Source organism: Protopterus annectens, chromosome 11.part0 (genome assembly GCF_019279795.1).
Source record: "Protopterus annectens isolate FY-2018-M chromosome 11.part0, PAN1.0, whole genome shotgun sequence".
NCBI lineage: Eukaryota > Metazoa > Chordata > Ceratodontiformes > Protopteridae > Protopterus > Protopterus annectens.
Window position 1 is genome coordinate 1,127,538,786 of NC_056745.1, and position 19,379 is coordinate 1,127,558,164.

At 44.3% G+C, this 19,379-nt stretch overlaps 1 protein-coding gene across 1 annotated transcript in view; it reads right to left on the minus strand.

Annotated features, from left to right (window-relative positions):
- Positions 1-19,379, minus strand: part of BRAF (B-Raf proto-oncogene, serine/threonine kinase) — a 1,627,514-nt gene that overhangs the window by 81,668 nt on the left and 1,526,467 nt on the right. The window contains exon 19 of the mRNA XM_044088485.1: positions 14,106-14,259. Coding sequence (XP_043944420.1) covers positions 14,106-14,259 — 154 coding nt within the window. The remainder of the gene's footprint in view (positions 1-14,105; positions 14,260-19,379) is intronic.

Consider the following 19,379-nt stretch of genomic DNA (forward strand, 5'->3'; position numbering starts at 1 on the left):
TAGATAGAGTTTTTACCAAAGGGGATGACAATGCACTTTTTGACACTGAGCTTGAAACCATGACTCTGACACCAGGCATCTATCTCAGTGAGGCCCTTCTGTAGGATGTCCACATCATTTGTGGACTCGACTATGGCTCCTAGTTTGCAGTCATGTATCAACTTCATTAGCCAGAGGCCTTCTGTGTTAGCCTGTACTTCAGAGAAGAAGATACCAAACAGGAGAGATCCCAGGACTGAACCCTGTGGTACTCCACTTTTGTCACTGGTTTGACGTCAGATTTGGAGTCTGCAACTTTTACAGTGTGGGTTCTGTCAGTGAGCGAGTTGGCAACCCATCTTGTGACATAGGGATTTATACCTAGTTTAGTGAGTTTAGCTATAACTCCAGAATGGGGGATGGTGTTGAAAGCCTTGGCGAGGTCAAGATAGGCTGTGTGAACCACCTTACCCTCGTCTACGGCTTTGGTGACTGCCTCAAAGAAGTCGATCAGGTTCAGAAGGCATGATCTGCGTTTCACAAACCTAAGCTGGGTGGGGTCCAGAGTTTGGCCTTGCAGACCAGGCTTGTCAGGCTAACAGGGCGATAGTTCCCAGGATCAGTGGTGGCTCCCCCTTTGTGGAGTGGGATAACTGTTGCTGTGCACCATTCAGTGGGCACAAAGCCTAACGTGAGACTACGATTGAACATGGTGCTTAGGTGGGGAGCCAGTTCATTCTGAAGTTCGTGTAAAACACAGCCTGGGACATTGTCCTGTCCCCATGGATGTTGCGTTTTTGGTTTTAGAGAGTGCAGCTTTTACCTGCATAGATGTGATTACAGGGACTCTGCATTCTTCCTGTATAGATATGGGCCCTTTAAGGGGTGAGAGGGGGGTAAAGTTAGCATTGAACCTATCTGCCAGGATGTTGGCAATATCAGTTGGTTCTGTAATTTTCATGCCATTGTGCTGTAACTCAGAGCAGATATGGGTGTTGCCATTGAGATTCTTGACATAGCTATAGAATGCTTTGTGGTTGGCTCTTAGAATCAGTGGTGATTTTGTTTTCATAGCTAGCTTTGGAGGATCTTATAAGGGATCTCAGCTTCTTACTGAGGCTGACCAGGGAGCTCCTCCACTCATGGGATTTTACTCTCTTTTGCAACAGTTTCTTCCTTCTGTTGTAGAGTTTGTTTATAGCAAGGGCCAACAGATTTGCTTCTTTTTTTTTTTTGGAGGATAGCGTCTTGGTTCTGTTTGGGATAGCACCATCCATGCACTCATGTAAGTGCTTATAGAGTTCATTCGTGTAGGATTCAGCAGTCATAACTGTATTGTCTATCTGCATGGGTATCATGAAGTTCACCACTTTTGTCTTAAGAAGCATGAAGTTGGCTTTGGAGACATTTTTTACAGTGGTTTCCTTAATGGTGGGTGGGGGCGGGATGCGGATATCTAGGGTAATTAGCTTATGGTCGGATCTAACCAACGAGGAGTTGACTTCAAGTGTGGAACACTGGTCACTCATGTTGGTAATGACTAGGTCTAGGATATTGTTGCCCCTAGTGGGAGGTGTAAATACATTGATCCAGGGCATTGGAATTCATGAATTCCAGAAACCGTTGAGCGAAGGAGTTGGTACATTAGTTTTTCCAATTAATAGTGGGGTAGTTGAAATCGTCCATTAATAGGGTGTTTGGTTGAACCCTAATATTTTCCAGTATATCAAGAAAAGAGGAGTGGGAATCTTGGGGCATGGTGGGGGATCTGTAGCAAGCTACAACTTGGATTGTAGTTTGCCCAGAGTTAGTTGTACTTGGATAACCTTGGATGCATTATGCTGCGCAATTAGCCTGGAGTTGTGGATATCCTTAATGAATATGGACACACCTCTGCCTTTGGTGTTCTGATCCAGGTTAGATGGCCGAAAAGTGTTGTATGAGTTATAGCCTTGTAATGCAGGGGTGCTCTCTAGAGCCTTGAACCAGGTCTCTGTCACTGCACAGATATTGATGTTCTCCATTTTAAGGAGTGCCTCGAGTGAGTGCATTTTGAGATTTAGACTTTTAGCACTGAGTAGCATTACCCTCAGTTTTTGCTTGCCTGTTCCTGTTATGGTGGTGAATTTGTCATTTGAACCTTGCCTAAAAAAGGCACTATAGGGGTGGCAAGACCCTTAGCCAGTATCCAGAATCCCAGGGGAGACAGGTGCAGGCCATCTCTGGCAAAGCATCATGGTCTGCGACCATGTCGTCCCAGGCAGGCAGATACTGGATCCCCTTAGAATGACACCAGAAGCTTAGCCAGTTGTTGGAAGTCAATCATTTTGTCCTTGTACTGCGGTATCATTCTGGGCGATGGCAGGATGCTACTCAGGGCTACGGTCATACAGTACAATTGTGTACACTTGCCATAAATGTAGATGTTCGGGTGTATTCACTGTTGCAGTCATTACATTTGAGTTATCTGCTTGCAGTAGCCCTCAGTCGGCCTGATTAACAAAGTCTTGGGTCCTGCGTTGGTTGCTGTCCCTTCTTCCATGACGTCAGGGGTATAAAACATGCAGCCGACGCCATTACATCAGTTTTTCTTGCCCCAGATGTCAGGCGCTCCCCTAATGGGAAGCAATTAAATCTATAAATACAAGGATATAACTCCAACAAAAAAGCAAATACACCAAAAAGCTTTTGAGCATAGTAAGGGAGAGTAGAGGTATAGCCAAAAGAAGAAAGAGGGCTGGAGGGAGGGTAACCAGGACTGCAACAGTGAATACACTCGAACATCCACATTTATGGTAAGTGTCCACAACTGTACTATGTTCTTCACGTTTCACTGTTGCCGTCATTACATTTGGGTAGATTCCCAAAGCTAAGGTTGGGAGGAGGAATTTAAATAGAATTAGGACCAGCTATAAGGCCCTGCAAGACTGTAGTGGCAAAGCCAGCTCTGGATTTGGAGAAAATTGGCAAATGATAATGCTTTGTGAAAGTATGTACAGAACTCCAGGTAGCAGCTTCTAGGATGTCCCTGATAGGGACGCCTCTGAGAAAGGCTGTAGAGGTAGATGCAGCCTTGGTTGAATGGGGTCTGATGCCCTGTGGGATAAGTTTTCCATGGTGCTTATAGCAGAAATGAATGCAATGGCCTATCCATTTTGAAATGGTTTGCTTTGAAATAGCTTTCCCATCTGCCCCTGCAGCAAATGCCACCAGTTGTTCAAATTTCCTTAGAGGTTTAGTCCTGTCCAAGTAGAATCTAAGTTGTCTGTACACATCTAGTGAGTGCAGTATCTGTTCCCCTTTGTTCTGTGGATTAGGAAAGAAGGCTGGCAAATGAATGGACTGATTAAGAGCCACAGTGGATACCACCTTGGGCATGATGGAGGGATTGGTTCTGAGGGACACCCTGTCCGCATGAAAGATGATGAAAGGCTCCATTGCCATAAGGGCCTGTAATTCAGATACCCTTCTTGCTGAAGTGATTGCTAAAAGGAAAGATGTTTTCCAAGAAAGGAATTTTAAATTTGCAGTAGCAGCTGGCTCGAAAGGAGGAACAGTGAGTTTCTCCAAGACAAAGTTAAGGTCTCAGGCTGGAGTTGGAGCTCCCCTGGGTGGCCTTAAAATTTTGACCCCTCTGAAGAACTGCTTGAGCAGTGGGTGAGAGAAGAGGGGAGGCTCTGTGCTATAATGAGCTGAAATGGCAGAGGCATGAATTTTGATGGAAGAAAAGGACAAGCCCTTAAGAAACATCTCAGTCAAGTATTGTAGAATCTGTGGTAAATTGGTTGCTGCTGCGCTCGTCCCTTGAGATTGGTTCCAGGCACAGAATCTTTTCCATTTTGCAGCATAAGATTTTCTAGTACTAGGCCTCCTTGCCTCTAAAATGATATCCATCACTGATTTACTGAGGGATGGTAAAGGAGAGATTAGGTAATTAGCCAGGCTGCTAAGTTCAGGGTTTGCAGCTGAGGGTGTAGAATCTGGTTCTCCTGCTGAGACAACAGGGAAGGAGTCTGAGGCAGGTGCCATGGGGTCAAGCGTGACACACTGCGCAAGAGGGGGTACCAGTGCTGGCGTGGCCAGTCTGGTGCAATTAAAATCGCCCTTGGCTTGTCCTGCTTGATCTTTAGAAGTACTTTGGAGAGCAGAGGCAGAGGAGGAAAGGCATAAACTGATAGGTTTTTCCAACTGAAGGACAGAGCATCCACTTTCCAAGCTAGCTTGTGGGGAATCCTTGTGCAAAATTTGTCCAACTGATGGTTCTGGGGGGAGGCAAACAGGTCTATATCTGGGCTCCTCCATTTGCGTGTCAACATGTTGAAAATCCTTGGTTCCAGTTTCCACTCGTGTGGGTCCATGAGGTTTCTGCTTAGTCCATCTGCCAGTGTATTTAGTTTTCCTGGAAGGAAATGAGCTTGTAGATTCACTTGGTAGCTCAAGGCTGTGTTCCACAATGCCATGGCTAGTCTGCAGAGGGGGTAAGAATGTGTACCCCCCCCTGCTTGTTTATGTACCACATGACAGTGGTGTTTGTCTGTCTTTACCATTAGTTGTCCTGGAAGAATGTGATCCCTGAAGGCTGTCAGAGCATTCTGTACAGCTAACATTTCCTTTTGATTTATGTGCAGGTGCATTTGACTTGGGTTCCATTTGCTCTGAATGCACTTCCCTGCCAGGTGAGCCCCCCATGCATAGTCTGACGTGTCTGTTGTTAGGGTTTGGGCGGCAGGGGTAGTGTGAATGGTAGTCCCTTGTTTTGGTGGCAGGCCTCTGCCCACCAAAGGAACTCTAGGCGTAGGAAAGGTATGATGGGAATCATTGCTTCTAGATCCTGAGAATGTTGACACCGTAGGCTTTTGAGATGCCATTGTAGTTTCCTCATATGCAGCCTTGCATATGGAATTAGAAGAATGCAGGAGGCCATGAAATCCAAGGCTTGCAGTATTTGCCTTGCAGATAGCTGGGTTTTTGTGGCCACCTGTTTGAAGTAGGTTGTCAAATGAATCCGTTTCTCTGGCGTGAGGAAAGCCATCTGGGAAGTTGTATTCAAGCTTGCTCCCAGGAATATTATTTGTTGACAGGGTACCAAGTGTGATTTCTTTTCATTTATGGTGTAACCCAGACAAGTCAGCACCCCTTTGAACAAAGGCCAGATGATTCAAAAGTATGTCCTGGCTTTCTGGCTGAATTAGACAATCGTCCAGATATGGGTATATTTGAATATTTCTTAGCCTGCAAAATGCAATGACTGGAGCTAGGCACTTTATGAATACCCTGGGCGCAGTAGATAAGTCAAAGGGCAGTGTAGAGAACTGATAGTGCATGTAGCCTGCCTTGAAGCATAGGTATCTTCTGCAAGACTCCCTGATAGGGATGTGAAGGTATGCTTCTTTTAAGTCTAGTGTTGCCAACCATGCATCTTTGCCTAGCATAGGAAGCAGATGGTGAAGAGTCAGCATCTTGAATTTTGGAATCACCAGAAAGGTGTTTAGAGTAGAAAGGTCCAGGATAGGACACCATGAATTGTCTTTTCTGGGTACTAGGAAAAGTCTCGAATAGAAACCTTGTCCCTTTTCCTCTTCTGGTACCAAATGAATAGCCCCTCATGCTTAAGAGGGAGAGTATTTGATTTTGGGCCTCTGCCCACTGATTTGGGAGTAGATCTGGCCACCAGCTTGGTGTTGGTAGCATGTGGAAGTGAAATCTCTATCCTTGGGACACTATATTTAAAATCCATTTGCCCTGGGTAATGAGTTCCCAGTTTGTAGCCTGCAGACCAATCTTTCCGCCTAAAGGAGCATTCAGTTGGGAAGTGCTTGGAAGTTTTAAAAGCAAGTAATTGAGGCAGTTTTCCATAAGGAGGAGTCTACTCCCAGATTTGGATGCGGAAACCCCCCACTGCTTATAGTCTTGTGCGCCCCCTGGGACTGAAACCTGGGGTTTCTGCTGTGTCTGGGTTTGGATTGAGAAGACCTGGAAGGGGCTGGAAAGGACCAGTTCTTAGAGGGCCAATGCCTACTAAATCTTGGAGGCTGAACTTGTAAGAAATCTTTAACAGTTTGCATAGATTTAGCTTTATCTTCCATCTTTTTAAGAAATTCCTCAGCTTTGTTGCCAAAACAGGCGGTCCTGATTTAAGGGAGCATCCAAAAGTTTAGCTTTAACATGATCAGGCAAAGATTGCTCCTTAAGCCAAGCATACCTTCTGAGCACAGACCCAGTAACAGCAGCCCTGCAAGAGGCCGCTAATGAATCAAACCCACATTGCAAAGTATGTTTTCCAACCTGTTCAGCAAAATGCATTAAATCCTGTAATTCTTTATTTTCAGCAGTCAGGAATCAACATCATTTTCTGTTTAAGCAATCCAATAACATGTTGTTGATACTTTTAACATATGGAACTGGCAATTTAAAGCCCTAATGGCCAAGGTTGTAGAAGTGTAAACCTTCTTACCCCATCTATCCAGCACCCTGGAGTCTCTATCAGAAGGGGTAGGATTTTTACCAGTAGAAGCCTTAATGCCCTTGGGTCCCTGTGAAATAGTCTCTGGATCCGCAACAGGATTTTTAAAAAGGAACTTGTGTGAATCAAGAACCCTGTAATATCTGTCAGGTTTTCTGGGAGCAGGGGGCAAAGATTCAGGGGCCAAACTAGATTCCGAAAAGGCATCATCAACAATGTCTAGTACAGGAGGTATAGCTAAAGGCCTATGCTGAGGCAGGAGTAAGAAATCCCTAAGCCTCTTTTTTGAATCAGAAAAATCCTGGCTTTCCCAAAGGAAATGCTCCCTTAGAGTATGTAAGGTTTCACCAACAGACAAATCCTCTGGAGGGGAAGCAGAGGTACTAGAATCCTCTGCATCAGAATCCTCATAAGTAGATGAGGGTAAATCTAGATCAGAAGAATCAGAAAAATCAGAATCCTGGTCAGAAGATTCATAAACTTCAGTCCTAGGTCTCTCAGAAGGGGGTGGTTGGCTTCCCCTGATTAGAGTTATAAGATCTTCAGCCATTCTTATCATTTGTTTTTTAGGCAAGGTTCGAGATTTAGGCCTAAATGAAGAAGGAGGTGTTGGTTTAATATGCAAGTCTGTAGGCCTGAATACACCCTCAGAATCCGGTGCCTGCACAGCGGCTCCGGACCCATCCAAGGTAGAGACATCCGCAGGTTCTACAGTTGAAGCATCTCGCAGCATACCGGACTCCAAATGGGTCTCAGTAGAGGCCTGCGAATCAGAAGTAGCGGATATCAGGGGCTGCAAAAGCGCCTCACTGAGTACCGGCAAAGTGACGACTGGCTTAGGAGAAACGTCGTCAGCTTTGGACCTAGGTGGCCTGTCTCTGTCTTTATCTTTTCATTTTTTCAGAATTCCGGTAGTTGGATCGCTAACCGAAGACATTTCTGGATAATTGAACCGATAACCGAAACATTCAGAGGTGAAAATATACAAACGACAGATAGTGCGCTGATTAAATAAGGCACAAAACTGACAGCAAGGTACTTCGTGGTCAGGGCCTAGGCAAGGAATACAGTACGAATGAAAATCTTTGTGAGGTATTTGCTTTCCAGAAGTAATGCAATTATTAACTTTCACTGACATCTGTAAGGAGCAAGAAAAAGTTTCCCCAACGGGGTACTTAGCTTTAGTTGAAGACTTCGGTTCTGAAACTCGAAAACAAAAATTTCAGGAGTCGGCCGACCGGCACTTGCGAACTGCTTCAGCTTCGGGCACCGCACGGCAAGAAAGACTGATGTAATCGCGTCTGCTGCATGTTTTATACCCCTAACGACCTGACGTCATGGAAGAAGGGACAGCAACCGATGCAGGACCCAAGACTTTGTTAATCAGGACAACTGAAGGCTACTTCAAGCAGATAACCCAAATGTAATGACTGCAACAGTGAAACAGGAAGAACGTCTGCCTGGGCTACAAGATCGGAGAGCTCTTCCATGTCTCTTTTCATGTAGTCCAGGGAGGTACGTCTCAGGTCGTTCACACCAACATGGACAATGACAGAGTCATATTTGTACTTGTTGTAGAGGGACCTGAGTGTGTGGGTTATGTGGCGGATCCTGGCACCAAGCAGGCAGCTGACAGTAACCTTCTCCCTGTTTAGCCTGGTGAGTGGGACATGTGTGTGCCTGACTATAAAGTCACCTATGACTAGTGTGTTGGGTACGTTGTTTTGCCTTATGGGCTGTGGTTTATTCACACAATGAGTCTGCGGGCTATGTGTTATTTGGATTGTGTGGGGGGTGGAGCTTGCTTGTGTTTCTGCTTTGGAGGTCTCTGTTGCTTGAGCAGATTATTATTGAGAGCCTCTGCAAATGTTTTTGTGTTTCTATGTGCAGATTTTGGTGGTGTAGGTGTAGTGGGACTATGTGATGAGTATGGTGTGGTGCAAGTGTTTACCTTCTCCTCTTGACTGTCAAGTTCAGTCTTGGTTGGTGAGAGCTTTACCTCCAGTTTGGCTAGATACGTGCATCTCTCACAGGTTGTGGTGTTGGGTGGTAGGAGAGGGTTGTCTGTGTACATGAAGCAATTGCTACATTGCCCCAAGATGCCCAGCTTCATCAGATAGACAGGAGAGAACACTGGCAGCTGACCCTTGGACATGCCTGAATAAAAAAAAATACTTTCCTCTAGACAAGTGAGGAAAGTGAGTATAAGAGCTGTTTTCCTCTAAGCAAGTGAGGAAAGTACAAAAACTGTTTTCCTCTAGGTAAAGAGGAAGGTTGAGTGCTGTAGTAATTTGCAGTTTATTTAGTGCTAACAACACATTTTGAACAAGTGCTGAGTACGAATAAGCAAATTCAAGTGCTAAAACTAAGAATCTGTACCTGGATCTTGTGGTAGAAAGACGACCTAGTGCTTACCACTCCCACTGATAAGCTAGAATGCTTCCCTCCAACACAGAAAGGCTTGGTGGGGGGGGGGGGGTCTCAGAAGCTTACAAACAGTCCTGGATACAGCATTTCTGTATCTGGACTAGACTAGTTACAGGAAAGGGGGGAAACAAGTGCAAACTCGGGCTTTTAAACCAGAAAGTTGAAAGAGATGGAAAAACTGCCCCAAAGATGATATCCTCTGGTGGGGAGTCCCTGTTAATGGATTCCTCATCTGGGGAATAGTATTTCAGAGGAGAGGCAATTTGTGAGGCATAAGAAACATATTCATCAGAAGATGAGTAAAAGGGTTCTAAATCCTCCTCTCCTTCTTAGGCAGTAGGCAAGGGGAGAGAAATAGCAGAAGCATGCCTAGGACTAAGCACTGGAATAGTCTAAGAGCCATAAAGGCCTGCTTCAAGGAGTTGGTAAATGATTGCCAGTCTGAGACTCCTTCAGGGGAGTTGGATGTTTAGTTTTTTGTTTCTGTTTAGAGGGCATAGGTCTGGGAGAAGGCCTGGGTTCTGGAGCCTGGGCTTCAGGTAATGGCGTCCCGGTCAGTCGTCCAACTGTATCTGGTTCCCCCTCGACATCCATAGGGACCGACATCTGTGCTGTCTCCATGGACGTGCAGGCCGCTACTTCTGAAGTGGCTTCCTCGGTGGGAGCCATCAAAGTAGATGGTTCTATCGGACATCCCTCAACCCCTAAATCGGAAGCTGCGGGACGTCTGATGGTGGAGAGGCAACGGAAGTAGGCCTGGAAACCTTGGCCTTTTTCCATGGTGTTTCACTCAGAACGACAGATTCAGGATCCATCCTAAGTGCAAGTTTTTTGAGTCTTTGGTTCTCTAAATATAAGTTAAGGGCAGCCAGACAGCTACAAAGGGTCTTTGGAACAAAAGATTGGCAAATGGAACTAGCTGTATGGTTGTGTTCCTTCCCTAGACAAAAGACGTAATGGTCGTGTGTATCTTTCAGTGGTATCTGATGCCCACAACAGCATTTGCCCTTCTTAGCTGACATCGGCTAATGATAACTACAGCTAACCAAGCTCAAGCAAAAGGGATGAAAAATTCACAACGGGGTACTTAACTTTTTAGAAGTGTTCGAGTATAGGAGCATAGCGATCAGTGGGATGTCGTCTGCGTCTGAAAAGTTCTGAGGTCTGTGTGTGCAGATGTTACATTTAAGGTCTCTGGTTTATGGCCCTATGTGCGACGTCCCACGCACCTACAGCAACCAGGCTTAAGCTTTTGTATAGGAGCTGACGTTCGGGTCGCTTGAGGCGGGGAATCCCACATTAAGAATACTGCAACATAAGAATAGAAGGACATGTTGTGATGACTGTCCTTGTCTAAATGCAGAAGAGGAGGGAACCAATGCTGTCTCGGCCAAAAGGGAATCACCAACAAGATTTGGGAGCATCCTGTTAAACTTTTAAAAAGACTTTTGGAATGAGGGGAAGGGGAGAGAAAGCATAACGAAACATCCCCTTCCAAGAAAAACACAGGATGCTCATCTTCCAAACTACAGGACTTGGGACTCTGGCACAAAATAGAGGAAGATGTCTGTTTAGAGGTAAGGCAAAAAGATCTGTTTGAGGAGTACCCCACTGGTGGACAATGTCCAGAAACACATTCCTGTGAAGCATCTATTGATTGTATTGAGTTAAGGACCTGCACAGTGTGTCTGCCACAATGTTTTGACCTTGTAATCTGCCTGAAGAGTCACTTATTACTGGACAGGAAGACCCCATACTAGAGTGCCAACTAGCAAAGAAGATAAGATCTTATCCACCCTGTCTGTTTACATACCACATCACTGTGGTATTGTCTATAAATACCCTGAGAGGTCCTGGGGAGAAAACAGGATGAAAAGCCTGAAGCACCAGCAGAAGTGCTCTAATCGCTTTGAAACTGATGTGCTCTTTCTGTTGAAGAGGTGACCACACCCTGCGCACCTTTAGGGTACCAAAAGTTGCTCCCCCATCCCACATCTGAAGCACTGAACAGCTCCTGAGAGGGAAGAAGTGGATGAAAAGGGAGCCCTGGATTTAGAGACAACTGCTGGATCCACCAGTGACATTCCTTCTTGAGACAAGGTAGAAGAGGAACTACAAATTCTAGAGGATGCGCATGTTGAAGCCAAACCAACTTCAGAAACCACAAACTTTCTCATGTAGAGTTTGGACAGAGGGAACATAGGGATGGTGCATGCCATGAATCCCAGAGCTTTCTAACTCCCTGGCTGTAATACAGGCCAGAGGAAGCAAAGTATGAAAGAAAGAAATGAGTGCCAAGGCCTTGGGAGGAGGAAGGGATGCCAGCATAGGCACCGTCTGGATCTTGTACCCCAGAAAAACATGGTCTTGAGAAGGAGTCACAAAAGACTTTTTGAAGTGTATTGTGAACCTCGGGCTTTGCAGAAGGGAAATGGCAAAATGAAGATTTTGCAACAGGATCTCTGGAGAGGATGCCTGAAACAGCAGGTCATCCAAGTAAGGAAATGCTTGGATCCCCTGAATCCTGCAAAAAACAATCACAGGAGCAAGGCATTTGGTATATACACTTGGGACAGTAGAAAGGTCAAAGGGGAAAGCAGGGAACTGAAACTTCATGAAAAGAGGAAGGATCGGGATATGGAAATAAGCATCCTTGAGATCCAGAGAAGCCATATAAGCCTGAGGAAGTGAGACAGAGAACAAAGTCTGAAAGGGCAACATTCAGAAAGAGGGAACCTTCAGAAAAGTGTTTAGATGAGAGAGAGAGGTCTAGAATTGGTATTTAAGTGCCCTCTTTTCTAGATACTAGAAACATCCTGGAGTAGAACCCCCTCCTCCTTTGGGACACAGGCACCTCTTGAATAGTATACCGAGTCAAAATGTCCCAAAGCACCTCGGGGGAAAAGAGGAGAGTTGTTCCTGAGAGGACTGAGGAACACCCATGGGGGAGGGGGGGGGATTCCAAACCATGAAATACCACTAGCAAATAATGGACAGGACCCAGGAGTCTGGAATAACCTGTAGCCAAACAGGAAGAGAGAGAGACAGGAGCAAAGAGAAAGAGGAAAGTGTCTGGGAAGAACAGGACAGACAGCACCTGGTTTATCTGGAAAAGAAGACTTCTGAGCCCGCTTGCCACCCTTTTTACCCTTAGGAGGATGGCGAGATTGCCTGAGAACAAAGGTTGGCTTACTGGTGTAGTCTCTCTGAAATTTAGGCACAGGAGAAAGAAACACATGTTTAAGTTCCTGTAAAGCCTTGCCCTTATCCTAAAGGGACAAACATAGCAGCAGCAGCTTCACCAAACAAGTGCTTATTATCAAGAGGGGCATCCATCAACTTAGCCTTAATATTGTCAGGCAAAGGTTGAAGGCGAAGCCAAGAATATCTCATCACTGACCCAAAAGCAGCAGCTCTAGAAGAAGCATCTGCTGTATCATAACTACACTTGATTGAATGATGAGCCACCTGGGAAGAAGGACATAACAGGGAAAGGGGAGAATATTTACCCTCAAGAGTCTGGAAGATCAGAAATAACCTGACAGGCCTGGAATAGGAGAACCAACAAATACCTTGACATATGGGCTTGATAATTAACAACCCTAAAAAGCCAAGGTAGCATAAGTATAAACCTTCTTGCCTAGCCTTTCCATCGTCCTATCTTTATTAGATGGCAGTAACTTGGGAGAAGGAAGCAACTGAGGGGAGTTTTCAGAAGCTACCACCAAGGGGTCAGCAGCACGATACTTGTACAAAAATTTACAGTCCTCAGGTACAAAATTTTACAGTCCTCCGATACCCTGCAGAATCTATCAGGTTTCTTGGGAGCAGGGTGCTGAGAGTATGGAGCCTTAGAAAATGTATCCAAAAAGGCAGCAAAAACAGGAGAAACAGCAAAAAGTTTAAGAGAATCATCTACAGCAACTCATACCTTTTATGTAACTCAGAAACCTGAGCACAATTCCATTTAAAGAACTCCACCATCCTGGAGATTGTGTCCCCAAAAAATACTCTTCAAAGGTAGTATCAAGACTAGTAGATATCTCTTCCTCTGATCCATAATCCAAAGGAGAAGGAATCTGAGAAGAGTAAGCAAGGAATTCATCATCCAAATCCAGCTCCTCCTCAGAGGAATCCTGTTCCCTGGGTCTTTTAAAGCAGGACCAAGGTGGGAGCTGGAACAGAAACTCCCTGAGTAGGTTTCAATGTCATCAAAGCAGTAAAGAAACCCAGAGTGAAGGACTGCCATTCACTTTGTGGATCCTTAGTAGCAGGAGTAATACGTTTAGTCTTTTGCTTTTTCTTCAATGGGACATCCGCCTTATAAAATATGGAAGGCTCTGACTCAGGATGGCATTCAATAACTGTAGTAGGGACGACTACTCTGACTAAAATTTGAGAAACACCCCTAGGTGATAATCCTCTATGGTTCCCCTGAATGTCTGAAATGGACGTCTGCAATACCTCCTCAGATGTGCTTAAAGTTGGATCCCCGCCACCCTCCAACCTGGTTGCGGCAGAGGAATCCAACAATAAAGCCAGGCAAACATCCGTGCATTTACTCACCTTGGGAAAGACGTCTGGCAGACGCTGAATAGCAGAAGATTCCAGGCTAGGCTTCTTGGCCGCCTTCTTCACTGACAGCTGTCCCTCGGAGTGGGAAGTTCCCCCCCATCGCAGCTTTCACAAGAAGCTTAAGATGTTGGTTTTCAAGACAGATCACCAAAGAACAGAGTCTACTATGAAGGGTTTAGGTACAAACGCCTGACAGATGGAACAGGACGTATGGTTGTGCAATACGCCAAGGCAAAACAGACACTGTTCATGGTGGTCTTTATGGGGAATCTGTCTCCCACACTGGCATTTACCCTTCTTGGATGACATGAAACCCAACAAGCAACAATAAAAAAAGATGAGTAAAAAAGAACCCCAACGGGGCACTCATCTGGTGAACCAGCAATGTAAAGGGCGTTCAGACCAATGAACAAGTGATGGCGTTCAGACTGGCGGCAAAGAAGTTCAGTTTTGAGCATGATACATCTGGACGTTACCATTATGCTGTATGCTATGCAAGGAGCATACGTGTGATGTATGGCATACCTTAAAGCAACCTAAAGGCTTTGGTATACTGGCTGGACATCGGGCTGCCCTTGGCAGGGGATCCCTAATGAAATGAATACTGCAACAGTGAAATAGAAAGACATCTAAATGACAGCAAAAGTGATGTAGTACGTACCATATCCCCCAGCCTGAATTGGCGTTTTCGGTGATGCACATGTGTATAGACTGAAATCTTCTGTCTGGAAGCCAGCCCGATTGAGAGAAGGCTCTGATGCGCTACGATGAATTTTTGGCAATGACCTGGCAAGCAGCTCTACTGAGGCTAGTATCTGTAAAGCAGACAGGTAACATGTAAATGCAAGCAACATACAGAGAGTATTCAGCATAAGTGAAAAGCTAATCTGTGCTTAGCAAACATTTCTCATATAGTACCTATAGTGTACTTAAGTAAAACATCATTTCTTAGTTTACCACTTAGCATGCCTAAGAAATAATCACTTTTTTAAACAAAAAAAAAAAAACATCTTTACTAACTTTTTTATTTGTGGTCTCCCTACTCCAAGACCATGTAGCCAATCCTTGACTGCTCTACACACTCACTGCTCCCCCAGGAAGAGCGCCCACTAGCCCAATTGTTTCCTTGAGATGCAACAGTCAAGCATCAGTAAATGCAGTTATCTGAGGCAAGTTCAAGGATCACCTTCCCATGGCAGTCGATGAGCACATTTCATTACTTCATTACACTGAAGCAGAATCGGCTATATTTTTCTCTTGCACAAAACAGCTTATGCACTCCTGTGCTAAACACAACCACAGGTCAGCATCATTGCAGAGCCATGAGTGCATTTCCAGACAATCTGCTGCCTGCCATAATCCTAACCTCAACTAAATGTTAGCAGCACTGTGATACAAACCACCTCCCTTCTGTAAGGAGGGGCAAACTACCATCAGATGATCACTCCCAACCTCTCTTGTTGTCTCCTGCAGTGTCCTGGTCACTAGTCAGTCTCAGATTACCTGGTTCTCATTCAGAGCTTTATCTTGCTATGTCATCAAGCAGATGGTTTTATAATACTTTTCAAATGAAAAATAATTAAAAAAATAATAAAACGGTGCACTTAGCACTACTTTTATATTTACAGCTCCCAAACAAGTGTATCTCAAACAGTGAGGAACTGCAGGGTAAAAATTAAGAAACTGCAGATAAAGTCTTAACATATCTGCTGATCTAGGAGTGTCAGAGTTTTCATAGCTTGAAAGGATACACACAGATCATCATGGAGAACTCTATAACAGATCAAATACAGGCAGAGGGCTGCCAGTCAGTCAGGATAATTTTTCTCCTTGCTGCCTCTGATCTTTTTAGCTACGAGTCTCAGACGTCTCTCAAGCTGAGTCACACGTTTAGACAAACACATGTCAAAATGGGCATTGTAGTCAATAATGAGACTCAAAATATGAGTAATAGGGAATTAAGACTTCTATGGAACTAGAGGAAATTCTTTTGTAATTCATTTAAACCAGATAAAAAGGATTTCCAAACTAATATGGAGCTATGATGGTCAAAATATAAGGAATTATAAACAAGAGTAGCTGCACCAGTAGCAAAGACGCAAAATTCTGACTAAAATCCAGGTCATCTGAGATTGATTAGCAGCTTGAGCACATGACAGCACGTCAAAGGACAAAAGGGCTGGGCACAGGATGGTCTTAGCCACTAGTCACCGACACAGCTGTTAGAAGGGCATAGGTAGTTCCTAATGTGATGTAGTGCCTATGTCACCACTAAAAGGAAGGGGGTTAGGGTTATTTATGAAATAGCTGTCTTTGCTAGGATGTCAGCAAGTGCATCAACTTCCCCAAAACCTTGCTTGGATGACGGCCTTTATGGATGGCGCTCATCCTATTTGATCTTCCAGGGATACTCCCTTACCCCTACAGAACAAATGGGCCCAGATCCAATTAGAGATGATTTGATAGATGGCAGGCAGAAGAGGGAAAATAACCTTGGGGTTGGAAAGAAATCAACAACAACAGTACCCAGATACTTTACAACAGTCCTTGACTGGAGTGGTGTGTCACCTATATGGTATGATGTGAAAGTACAGTTGTACAGGTAAACCTATCATAACAGTATATGTGTATTATCACTGCAGCAGTAGCAACTGAGTTATATCTTGCCAAAGATATGACCACTAGCCAGCTTTCAAAGCTTTAGGGCACCTTTCAGGCACCCTAACTGCTATGGGACTTGAGGATGGATGTATTAAAGCTGTGTTTGGGGCACCAAAAGCTTTAGAGCTTTCTTGCCTCAAGAAACTAGACTACAGCCTTGAAAGTTAAATGCTAAAAAAACAAAAACTATATACAGACGGTTTACTTTTAAAATTTTGATGTAGCATTGTATGCCTATGAATTATTCAAACTACAGATGTTCGAATAGTTCATGTGTGTGCAAGCTAAATGATCGAACGTTATAATTGCGAATGTACTGTGCATTCGCAAATATGAACTTTCGAAGGGATGTACAGGGATCGCGGTAGAGTGCAGTTAGGGAAATACATCCCTTTCCTCACTTTAGTGTGATCTCGGAGTTGGAATATATAGTTGGGGGGGTGTGGAGGGTGCAGGGAGAGTGCACACTTCATTACACTGAAGCAGAATCAGCTATATTTTTCTCTTGCACAAAACAGCTTATGCACTCCTGTGCTAAACACCGCAGGTCAGCATCATTGCAGAGCTACGAGAGCATAAATAGGATGTTAGGTGTAGTAGTTAGGGAATTATGGCAAGGGTGGCATTGCTGTTAAGTGCCGTAAAATGTCGTGTTCGACATTTTCGGCATTAACAGCTGATTTTCGACATTAGGACCGTTAGGTAATGTGTACTTTCGGCTAATTAGTTCGCTAAGTACCATTTTTTTTTTTTAGTTTCGATATTTTAATAGTAAACCTATACAGACATATACAAAGGAGTATATACATCTATATCTTGGCAATACACCAAAACCAGAACAAAAGAGATGGAGGGAGGGGATAGGTACTACTACAGTGACCTATTGGAACATCTACTGTTATGGTATGTTTACTTACACAACTGTACTATATTCAGCATTAGATCACTGCTGCAGTAGCCTAAGCTGTATAGATAATCAAATCTTAGGATTATATAGGGAGGAGGAAGGAATTTAAGAATACAGTAGCCCGTGGAGAATGTTCCTACCAAAGCCTGTTCCAGACCTGAAAAAGGAATCCCATTTGTAATGCTTTGTGAACGTGTGTACAAAGTACCATGTTTCTGACTCTAATACTTCAAGTCCTCCCCTTAATAAAAAGCCACAAAAGAAGCCAAAGCCCTGGGACAGTGAGCCCTGGCCCTGACTGGACATGACTTGTTATGTCAAGAATAGCACCACCTAGAAATTCTCTTTTACACTAGTGTTTTTTTTTTTTTTTAAATTTTATATTTTTTTATATTATCTTCAATAGGAAACAACTAGCTGATCGCCCTTCCTGAAGGATAATGTTCTGCCCAAGTATTTAAGCTGCCTGTGGACACTGTGTAGTATGTAAGATTCTCTCGGTCTCTCATATTTTTGGAGTTGAGAAAGAATATATGCAGATTAACAGACTGAATTCAAGGTAAACCCTGAAACCAATTTAGACATAAAAGGAGGATTAGTTCTCAAAGTAAAGTACAGTTGTGTACACTTACCATAAATGTAGATGTTCAAGTGTATTCACTGTTGCAGTCATCACACTTGGGTTATCTGCCTGCAGGTAGCCTCAGTCGACCCGAATACCAGAGACATAGTATTTCTGCATCGGATGCTGTCGCTCCAGGACTGACATCAGGTGGTCAGGGGTATAAAAACAGGCAGCCAACGCCATTACATCAGTTTTTCTTGCCCCAAATGTCAGGAGCCCAGCAAATAGGGAGCTAAGTTATGGTGGGGAAAAGACCACCAGTAAAAAGTAAATACAAATAACAGATCCCCTGAAAGGGGTGAGTAATAGCCATAGAGAGGAGAGAGAGAGAGAGAAACCAGGGGGCTGGAGGGAGGAAAACCAGGACTGCAACAGTGAATGCACTCTAACATCTACATTTATGGTAAGTGTACACAACTGTACTATGTTCTTCATGTTTCACTGTTGCAGTCATCACACTTGGGTGGATTCCCAAAGCTGAAGAAGGGTGGAGGCAGTCAAGAAGAGTTGAGGCTGGCTAGTATATGCCTTGCAGTACTGCTGTTGCAAAACTTGCCCTGGATTTGGAAAAGATAGGCAGGTGGTAATGCTTGAAGGTGTGTAAAGAACTCCAGGTAGCAGCTTCCAGTAAGTCCCTGGTAGGGACTCCAATGAGAAATGCAGTAGAGGTAGACGTTGCCCTAGTGGAATGCGTTCTAACCCCCTGAGGGGTTGGTTTCCCATGGTGCTTGTAGCAGAAATGGATGCAGTGTGCTATCCATTTGGAAATTGTTTGTTTTGAAATGGCCTTGCCCTCTGCCCCTGTTGCAAAGCTGCCTAGCAACTGGCCAGATTTTCTGAAGAGCCATTTCCGAATACAGAGATCGAGAGCGGAAGAATTTAGTGACAAAGAGAGCCCGACAACAAATGGTTCAGGTGTTAAACAAGGCACAAAACCGACAGCGAGGTACGTCGTGGTCTGGGCCTAAACAGGTGAAGCAGTAAGAATGAAAATCTCTGCGAGGTATTTGCTTTCCACAGGCAAGACAATTGCTAACTTTTTCTGACATCGGTTAGAGCAAGGAAAAAGGATCCCCAATGGGGTACTTAGTTTTAGAAGACTTCAGGATTATTACATTTGTAAACGAAAATTCAGGTAGTGGCTGACCGGCACTTGCGAACTGCTTCTGCTTCGGGCTCCTCAGCAAGAAAGACTGATGTAATGGCGTCGGCTGCCTGTTTTTATACTCCTGACCACCTGATGTCAGTCCTGGAGCGACAGCATCCGACACAGAAATACTAAGTCTCTGGTATTCGGGCCGACTGAGGGTTACCTGCAGGCAGATAACCCAAGTGTGATGACTGCAACAGTGAAACACAAAGAACATCTCTGTCCTTGTGGAAAACGAGGTAGGTTTGACTCATAAGAATTTGTAAGCTCGGATACTTATCTTGCAGAATTCAGAGCAATACATAACAGGTTTCCAAGTCAAGAACCTCAAATCATCCTGATGAGCTGGTTCAAACAGAAGAAGTGTTTAGTTTTTTTTTTTTTTTTTTTTTTTTTTAAGTACAAAGTTAAGATCCCAAGGAGGAACCAGCTGTTTTCTAGGTGGACAGACATGTGAAATCCCCTTCAAAAAGTGCTTGACTTGAGAACAGTGGATAGATGGAATAGGAGAGGACAAGAAGAATGGCTAAAAGATGAATCTTGACAGAAAGGCTAGAAGATAACTCAGTTATTCCAGAACCAGAGGTATCTG